The 10009-nt window shown below is 37.1% G+C and overlaps 1 protein-coding gene across 3 annotated transcripts in view; it reads right to left on the bottom strand.

Annotated features, from left to right (window-relative positions):
* Positions 1 to 4939: 4939 nt before the first annotated feature.
* LOC124711259 (putative fatty acyl-CoA reductase CG5065) overlaps positions 4940 to 10009 on the bottom strand; it is a 492981-nt gene continuing 487911 nt past the window's right edge. For all 3 annotated transcript variants that reach the window (XM_047241233.1, XM_047241234.1, XM_047241235.1), the window contains one exon: positions 4940 to 8128. In XM_047241233.1, the coding sequence (XP_047097189.1) occupies positions 7981 to 8128 (148 nt within the window). In that variant the 3' untranslated portion in view covers positions 4940 to 7980. The remainder of the gene's footprint in view (positions 8129 to 10009) is intronic.

Below are 10009 nucleotides of genomic sequence, written 5' to 3'. Positions count from 1 at the left end.
TTGTCAAAAGCTTTCTCTAAGTCTACAAGTGCTAGAAACATAGGTTTGCTTTTCCTTAATCTTTCTTCTAAGATAAGTCGTAGGGTCAGTATTGCCTCACGTGTTCCAACATCCAAACTGATCTTCCTGGAGGTCGGCTTCTACCAGTTTTTCCATTCGTCTGTAAAGAATTCGTGTTAGTATTTTGCAGCTATGACTTATTAAACTGATTGTTCGGTAATTTTCACATCTGTCAATACCTGCTTTCTTTGGGATTGGAATTATTATATTCTTCTTGAAGTCTGAGGGTATTTCGCCTGTCTCATACATCTTGCTCACCAGATGGTAGAGTGTTGTCAGGACTGGCTCTCCCAAGGCCATCAGTAGTTCTAATGGAATGTTGTCTACTCCCGGGGCCTTGTTTCGACTCAGGTCTTTCAGTGCTCTGTCAAACTCTTCATGCAGTATCGTATCTCCCATTTCGTCTTCATCTACAGCCTCTTCCATTTCCATAATATTGCCCTCAAGTACATTGCCCTTGTATAGACCCTCTATATACTCCTTCCACCTTTCTGCTTTCCCTTCTTTGCTTAGAACTAGGTTTCCATCTGATCTCTTGATATTCATACAAGTGGTTCTCCTTTCTCCAAAGGTCTCTTTAATTTTCCTGTAGGCAGTATCTATCTTACCCCTAGTGAGATAAGCCTCTACATCCTTACATTTGTCCTCTAGCCATCCCTGCTTAGCCATTTTGCACTTCCGGTCGATATCATTTTTGAGACGTTTGTATTCCTTTTTGCCAGCTTCATTTACTGCATTTTTGTATTTTCTCCTTTCATCAATTAAATTCAGCATCTCTTCTGTTACCCAAGGATTTCTACTATCCCTCATCTTTTTACCTACTTGATCCTCTGCTGCCTTCACTACTTCAGTTTTAATCTACAGTTCATAACCAATAGATTGTGGTCAGTTGCCCCTGGAAATGTCTTACAATTTAAAACCTGGTTCCTAAATCTCTACCGAGCGAGGTGGCGCAGTGGTTAACACACTGGACTTGCATTCGGGAGGACGACGGTTCAATCCCGTCTCCGGCCATCCTGATTTAGGTTTTCTGTGATTTTCCTACATCGTTTCAGGCAAATGCCGGGATGGTTCCTTTGAAAGGGCACGGCCGATTTCCTTCCCAATCCTTCACTAACCCAAGCTTGCGCTCCGTCTCTAATGACCTCGTTGTCGACGGGACGTTACACACTAACCACCACCACCTAAATCTCTGTCTTACCATTATATAATCTATCTGACACCTTCTAGTATGTCCGGGATTCTTCTATGTATACAACTTAAAAATATTATGTTTGTAAAAAGAGACTGGTGAACTAGGCATACTGAAAACAGACATTCACAATTACAACACACAACCCAGATGTGATTATCGTAGGATACTAACTGGTGAGAGGGCTACAGATCATAGTCCAACTGAAACTGGATGAAAATGCTATAATATTTTGCCAAATGATATTATGCAACCAAGCAAAAGTCTTTTTAAGAGGGAAACTGAAACAGTTGTTAATTGAAGGATGTCTATGCTCAAAAATTTCTGAGCTCCATTATTGACAGTTCTACTTTTGTATACTGCATTATACCAATGGTGGTGGAAGTTTATGTAATAACATGTGATGTGCTACTTATTGTATATACATATTCATTATATGTATGGCATGATGAAGATGACGATGGTGTAAATGTAACAAAAATGGCAGTGTCCAAGATCGGAATTATTGTGGACAAATAATATTATTATTGTTACATTCTTAGAAAAACTTATTTTTCTGGCTTTACACACAACTGGCTTGAATCATACTTAACACACAGACCTAAAAGCTGTACTGCATAATTCAAACAATGTGGAAGAAGAGAAAATTATAGTGGCTGGGGAGAGATTACAAAGGGAGTCTCATGGTGTTCAATTTTGGATCCACTCCTATCCCTTGTATATGTAAATGACGTACCACATAACATTGAACACATACTTTTTGTAGACAATACCAGTGTAATAATAAGTCCCATTAGAAAGAAAGCAACAGAAGAGATTGTTAACAATGTTTTTTTAAAGAATTATTATGTGGTTCTCTAAAAATGGACACTCTTCAAATTTTTAGAAAACATGCTACATTCAGTTCTGTACATCAAAGAATGACATACCAACAATTGACATAACACATCAACAGTAGTCTGTAAACAGGGTAGAATACTCCAAACGTTTGGTTTACATATTGATGACAGCTGTAACTGGAAGCAGCAGCATTTTACTGAGCTGTTCAAACAATTAAGTTCAGCTGCTTTTGCTCTTAGTAACATTGCTTGTCTTGAGAACAAACGGCTCAAGCTCCTGACTTATTTTCCATATTTCCACTCAGTAATATTGGATGGAATAACTTTCTGTGGTAGATCATCACTTAGAAAGTATTGATTAAGTAAGAATAATGTGTGGTGTTCACTCATATCTCTCTTGTAGGCACTTCTTCAAGGAGCTGGGGACTTTAACTGCACTATCACAATACGTATGTTCATTAATGAAGTTCATTGTAAATAGGGACATCCATACCTACAACACTATAGAAAAAAAAAAAAACCTTTATTACCCATTGTTAAGGCTGTCTGTGGCCCAGAAAGGGGTTCAATATGCAGCAACAAAAAAATTTTTGATCACTTTCTCAATAATCCAAAATGTGTGGCAGATAGCTAAAACAAGTTTTAAGTCTAAACTAAAATAATTTGTCCTCGAGAACTACTCCTATTCCATGGATGAATTTTTATTTAAAAACTAGTAGACTGAAAAAAAGGACCCCAGCTTTCAAATGTAGTTGCATAAGCAGGACTAAAAATATGTACATTAATGTAACAACTATCATGTACACACATCATGTGAACTGATTCATTCCACATCATTTCTATAGGAGAATTGGTCAAATGCGTACGCAAGATGTAACAAACTAAAAATACTGCTGGATATTGTTTAGCTATGGGACAAGGTCCTTCATCAGAAGGCGCGCACGCACGCACGCACGCACGCACAAAGACAACAGCGCTCTGAGGTGACAGTGGGCATGTGCGAGTTAAATAATATCCAACTGTCTACTTTAAATGTTCCCATCTGCAGATCAATCCCTCCTCTACACAGTAAGTAGTAATCTATTCTAATGTTGATAAATTCTACAAACAAACTGACTGACTGCTATGTCATCTCCTGTAACTTCATGAATCATTAACCTGTATATTTAGCACTTTAAGGAAAGAGTTCTCCGGAAACTGTGCATCTGATATCAGAATTTACCAACAGGTATGAGGGGAACTGTCATGGTTTGGTCACATGATAAAGAAAATCTGTAGAAATTTCTGCATCACCTCAGGAGGTTTATAGGGCACCTTCAGGTATATCATGGATGTAAAATAAAATGGATGTCTACTTCTCCCTGAAATCTTGATAATGACAGAAACCAGATGGTACACTGGGAAATTCCACCCACAAGAAGAAAACATACATAGGTCTAGATCTAAGTGCTGGAAGTTCCTGCCATCCAGTTAAGTGCAATACTGTGCTCACCACCTTTGTACAAAGTATTTGAGTCATTTGCAACAAGAAAAGCCTGCTTGCCAAGTTACAACATTCAAAGAAAACCTTCTGTAAGAAGAGTTACTCTGAAAAGCAAATACATGTGTTTTCCAGATTAATAATAGTAATAATAATAATAATAATAATAATAATAATAATAATAATAATAATAATAATAATATAGAAAAGAAGAAGAAACCAGAACAAAAAAGTGTGACATTTCTTCCGCATGCAAAACTGCACACTGCCAAAATGAGATGCCAGAGAAATGGTACAAAATTCGTATTCCTTTCACTCAATATGCCACACTGAACACACAATGGGCACCATCAGAAATTAGCTGGGGATATGAATGTCTGGAATTTACAGAACTGAATGCCAGTGCAGCATGTAACCCACTGGCCAGATATAGTGCCATATGTCACAGTGCTGTGTGGAGCACTTAACAAGTATTCACCTCTGATAAGACTAGTCTTCAGGGCACTGCACAGCATAAACTAAGGAGATATGTTGCATTTTGAATAGTCATAGTTTTCGTGCCATGTCAGTGGGCTCTGAGAGTCTCTTCGAAGAAGCAGTGGAAGTACAAGTGTGTAATGATATCAACTGGATACAGTTTTCAATTAAGTTCTGCATGGGACAGTATGTTAGTGTAAATTCATCAAGAATGCTTCAGTTAGAGCTGTGAAGGCAGTATAGGCAACACCCAGACCCTCCAACTCAGGTTAGGATATACCCTGCTGAGGAAACTGTGGTCCAGCAGTTTAAAAAAGAAAAAAAAAAAAATCAAACCCCCATGAGAACACAAACACTCCCCCTGAAGAATGACTAGTAGGAACCTTGTTGAATGACACCGCCACTTGTCTGATCTCTTGAGAAGACTTTATCAATGAGCACATGATATTTTGTAACAAAACACTTCTGCATGAAACAGTAACGGCAATGGCAACGGAAGGAGCTGGAGGGGCGAGGTGGGTGGAGAGGGAGCAATAGAAGGGCTGGAGGGGGTGGGAGGGGGGGGGGGGAGAGAGAGAGAGAGAGAGAGAGAGAGAGAGAGAGAGAGAGAGAGAGAGAGAGAGAGAGAGATTTGGGCTATATTTTTAACTGCTGCAATAATTTCCACAGTTTTATCTTTCGTGGTGTATGTTGGAGACAATGTAAATGAAAACAGGATAAGAAACAGAATTTGTGAAGTCCTAGTTAATGAGGCCACAAACATAGCATTCTGTTATCAGTACTGATACATACATGAATTCTGTCACCACTAGTATTACAACTCCTGGATGCTGTTATACAATATCTACAATGAAGAAACATTTATGGGTTTGGATAAAGCAAACAATTTCGTGTTCTGCAAATTAGACACAAATTTATTGTTCCCAGGTTTACATGACATGAGTCTGTGGGTGACAGCTCTTGATCACTCACTAGCAGATCGCAGACTGTAGGCCTAATGCATAATACCCTGACCAGCACACTACTTAAAAAATCTTTCTTGCTGAGGAGATTTGAATTTGCTCATATATTCTCAGTATTCAGATTTGTCACCACACTAGTAAAATTACAATTACAGCAGCAATGACATTTCATAATGTTCTACAATCCTGTGTCATAGTGTTCAGTTAATAAAAAGTAAATCTAATTGCAAGAGATTTGGGCTGTACACATATAAAGGATTTTTTCACTGTAAAAGAAAAACAGACCTTCTAAGAAAGGGCTGCTTTGTGTTCTTTGCTCTGTTGACAGTTTTACTCTCTGACCTGAGGACTGTCATTTCAGGGTGGAAAAATTATCAGAGTAAAATTAAAATCAGCAGATTCAAAAATTTCATGCAATAATTCACATTAAATAAGTTAAATGCTTTTGAAATATTACAGCACGAGATGCACTGACCTTACATCATTTACAGCTGCACTAGAAAAAATATGGAATTCACCTACATGCTGGAAGTATATGTCAACAAAATGAAGGAAAATATAAAATTATGAATGCATTTCCTTGAGATATGAAAACCACAGAAATGGCCCAATAATAAAATATACAACTTATTAACTATCCTGTATATAATTGGCAATTATATTAAAAGTTGATTTTAAATGAATAAATACAAATTGTGCAATAACACTGATTTATTCAGGTTTCTGACCAAATAGTAGAATAGTTCAGAAACAAGCCAACTCTCTCACAATTTAAAGAAAAGTTTTTGTTTTAATTGTTTCCTAACAAAGTAAATATTTGGCTGCCGAAGGAAAAATTTCATATATTAGCTATTTATCTCAAGATATTTTTCCTTCAGTGTTCTCTGTTCATTCATAATTAGTGCAGCAGAATGTTTTTATGTAACGTATTAAATGCATCAACCTGTTATTTTTGGAACTGTGCACTAATGAGGGCTGTTCTCCAAAAATAAAATACCTTGACAACAGAAATAACGGTGCAAGTAAAAAAAAAGTATTAAAAATTTACTGCACTTGTTCCTTCTTAATGAAAAATGTAATAAGCATTGCAATGAGTCTCTCTTTTATTCTTTATGAAGCAGATATAGCAATCACACGTTCAAGTGCCCATCTTCAGCTACATACCATTCACTGTAAAATAAGAATGCTACAATATATTACTAATTATCAAATTAAAGTTTATTTGAGCCACTGTTATTGAGGCTGCATAATATATGCTGGAACATAATAAACATGAGCAATATTCAATGGTATGGACAAAACAGACATATCATGTCACCATATTGTAACTTTCACATTTTAATTTTTAAGCAACATCTCTATATTTGCATTTCTGTTTACCAAGAGTTTTACATATTACAACATATGACTGCAACATACTTTTAACAAAGAACACCACCAATTTGATCCATAAACACTATCGTTTTATGAAATTTACACTTTGTTCAGCAGCAAGTATGAAGTAGCTTTGAAATCCAAAAGTTAGCGTAGCACAGCTTTCTTAGAACTTTACAGGCTTCCTTGTGATTCCATTACTATCCCACACAATACACTGTTTGGGTGCAAGTAATATTCAAGAGCATTACAAAAGATTTTAAAGTTTACGGGTACACATGTTTATTGAGTTTCACTCACCATCTGGGATATTGCACAAATTAGGAAACAATGGCTCAATATTAATAAGGCAGATTAGAGAAACTGTGTGCAAATTTAAGTATACACACTATGACTCCAGTGATGACTTTAAAAAAAAAAAAAAGGCAGGCATGTGTAGACCTACTGCTTCACCTAGCATACAATGCTTATTACAGCGGCAGGTTCTGGGAACTTTTGATTATACACACTGTGTGTGTGTGTGTGTGTGTGTGTGTGTGTGTGTGTGTGAGAGACAGAGAGAGAGAGAGAGAGAGAGAGAGAGATAGGAGTTGTGTTCGCAGACAGAAAAGAATCTACCAGAGCCAAATGGCATATAAAGAGAGAACTAAAAAAACAGGGGGGAAATAAACGTACTTCTAGTAAAATCAGCATAAATGCACTGTTAAATTTGCAACAGAAAAGACATGTTTAAAATCCATCTTAAAATGACACATAATTTGCTTACTATAAACAAGTGACTCAGCCATAACTTATTCCCACAATTAAATTACAATACAAAAATACAGTGCAGTTTTTATCACAGAGTAGAGTAATAACCTGCATATCATCTTCTTGCACTCCATCTTTATTTACAAACAGTGGGCAAAAAAATGGACACAAATTCTTCACTTTATTTGGAACTGCCTTTAAACATTTTTCTGCTTATTAATAAGCTGTAAACAAAGACTAGTTTCCATTATATAAAAAACTTCAGAAACTATACAGGAAAGACATTGTTGATATAAATATCTTATTCAAACTGCCCTCAACATACTAGTTTAAGATACACTAAGCTGCTTATTCTGTATTCAGTATGTCCAAAATCAACTCTTTCACAGAACAGCACAGCAAGTCTCCAAACATCTTGCATGGCTCAGAAACGTGAAGTAGACAACTGCAAAGCACTGCTTTTCACTCACACAAAACAGCACAAAATTGTGTAATGTAATAACCAAAGTGACAAGCAACTAAAAGAAGGACCAATGAGTTTTCAGAGACAATACTACAATTAGAGGTAAACCGAGCTGTGCAAAATGAGTTTCCAATCTTTGAGATAATTTCACTTGTCTATGGTAGTAGTCCATCATCACATTTTCATAATGCACAAAAAAAATCTTTAACAGTAACAACCACGGGCCAAAGTAGCAGTAGCCAGAAAGAACACAGTTTCACAATGACAGTGGTGCTGCCTATCCATAACTGGCAGTTTCCTCACTCCAGAAGCCCAAAATGGAAATGAAATGAGCATTCTCTTTCCATTGATTAACAAATTCACAGGCAAGTTCTGTCCAAACCTCATACATATGGTACCATGCGAGACAGGCGCAGAATGAAGTCGAGAATGAAGAACCATGCATGACGAGCTGTCTGGGATCGCATCATCAACATCCTCCATATCACCAGTACTGCCAAAAGCTGTGTCACTCGATGAATCCAGAACATCCTGTAAACATGAGAGTTGGTTAACTACTTGACATAAGTCTAACGAAGGGAAGGGCGAAACTAACTAGAATTCAGTTCCTGTCTGTTGAAGTGCATTACTTAAGGTGCCTCCATTACACACTATTTTTGATCTGTTGACCTACCCCATTTATGGGGAAGTGCCAATCAGGTTGAAGTTTTTTTTTTCCATAAAAACTGTTTCACATGTTCAGGGATTTTGCAGTTTTGGACACAACAGAATGTGCTAAAAAAGTTTTGATCACAAAATCACTATGAGCAATGAGACATGATATATAACAAATTCCTACACCAAGAAGTAAATAAACCAGTTGGAGACAAGATCACCACTATATACAAGTAAGAACCAATATGAAATAAATGTTTCATGTTCATGAAGGCGTTAGTTCATAATGAATTTGTTATCCCTGGGTAACACAGTTAATCAGCATTCCTACCTTCATATGCTGAAAGACTGAACAAGACACTGAGAAAAAACAGACCATGTTGTCCTTCACCGTAACAGCACTAAATATCAAATAATACTGAATGTGGGGCAGTTTTGTTTAGCAGCCTTCCTACTCAATGCTTTAACCCCCTTCTCTAAAATTAACTGATGTATAAGACAAGTGCTTCCAGAATATACAACATGTGAAACAAAAGTGGCCAACATAACAGCATTTAAAAACACAAATACTTCAGTCTATTTGATGCTTCTGCATCAATGATAGTTGGTCAACTGATTCAAAGGAGTGTTTAGGAGAAGCACCTAGTAGGAGATTGCATCACTAATACCCCCATTGAAAGTAATGAGAACATCAGACACTTCAGTGGTTAGTAAAGAAAGGAATAGACAGGAACTGTAAAATTACAAGAAAGAAGTTTCTACAAAGTAATGGAAGAAAGTGCTTTTTGGTGTATCATTTTTCTTCATTAAAATGTAATTATTTGTATGTACAAGTTTATCTACAGCCCACCTAACATGCATGCCTGGTCACTTCAGCAGAACAATGCTGTGTTGAACTTCAGAGGAACTCAAGAAAATGAAGACTGGGACACACAACTAAGATTTACAATCCAATCATCATCTCTAGAGAAGGAACACAACTGAATAACATACAAAGTCATATAAAACAAAGTGATATACACAGTATACAATTTTAATTCATTAATTCATTCATCTGTTTTCACTCCATATGTATCTTGTCAGTACTTAATGTAGAACCAAAATCAGAGTTTTCAGATATTTAAGAGATTGGATTCTTTTGTTGCTACCCAAGAGTATTTCTGTATTATTAAAGCTCTCTTCATTATATATGTGAAAATATAATTCACACATTATTTGCAATACTTTACTGTAGTGATGACACACTGAGTTGCAGGCAGGCACACAAAATGGAAAGACTTTTACACACTGAGCTTTTGGTCAAATCCTGCTTTTTTTTTTAAAAAAAAAAAAAAAAAAAAAAGCAGCGCGCGCGCACACACACACACACACACACACACACACACACACACACAAGTTTTCACAAGAAAGCATACCTCACACACATGATCACTATCTCCATCTTCTCCACCCAGAATGCAGCTATTGTGTTGAATAAATGCTGCAATGTGGAATGGGGCAGGGAAGGGGGAAGGATAGCAGGGTACGGGTGGCAGAGAGAGGACTGCTCTCTGGCAGACTCGATGACTAGAGGACTAGATGATGGCAGAACAAGGCTGCCAGACACAGCTTCAGCTTCTGGAAAGCTGTGAGGGAAAAGGGGGGGGGGGAGCAGAAAAGAAGAGGTGCAGAGAACAGGAAAGGGTTGATGAGTGTGAAGGGCTGATGAGTGCGCTGGCCGAGAGGGTGCACAATGAGGGTGAGGGGACAAGAATCGAG

Source organism: Schistocerca piceifrons, chromosome 8 (genome assembly GCF_021461385.2).
Source record: "Schistocerca piceifrons isolate TAMUIC-IGC-003096 chromosome 8, iqSchPice1.1, whole genome shotgun sequence".
Classification (NCBI taxonomy): Eukaryota; Metazoa; Arthropoda; class Insecta; order Orthoptera; family Acrididae; genus Schistocerca; species Schistocerca piceifrons.
This window is presented reverse-complemented; position numbering and strand designations above follow the sequence as displayed.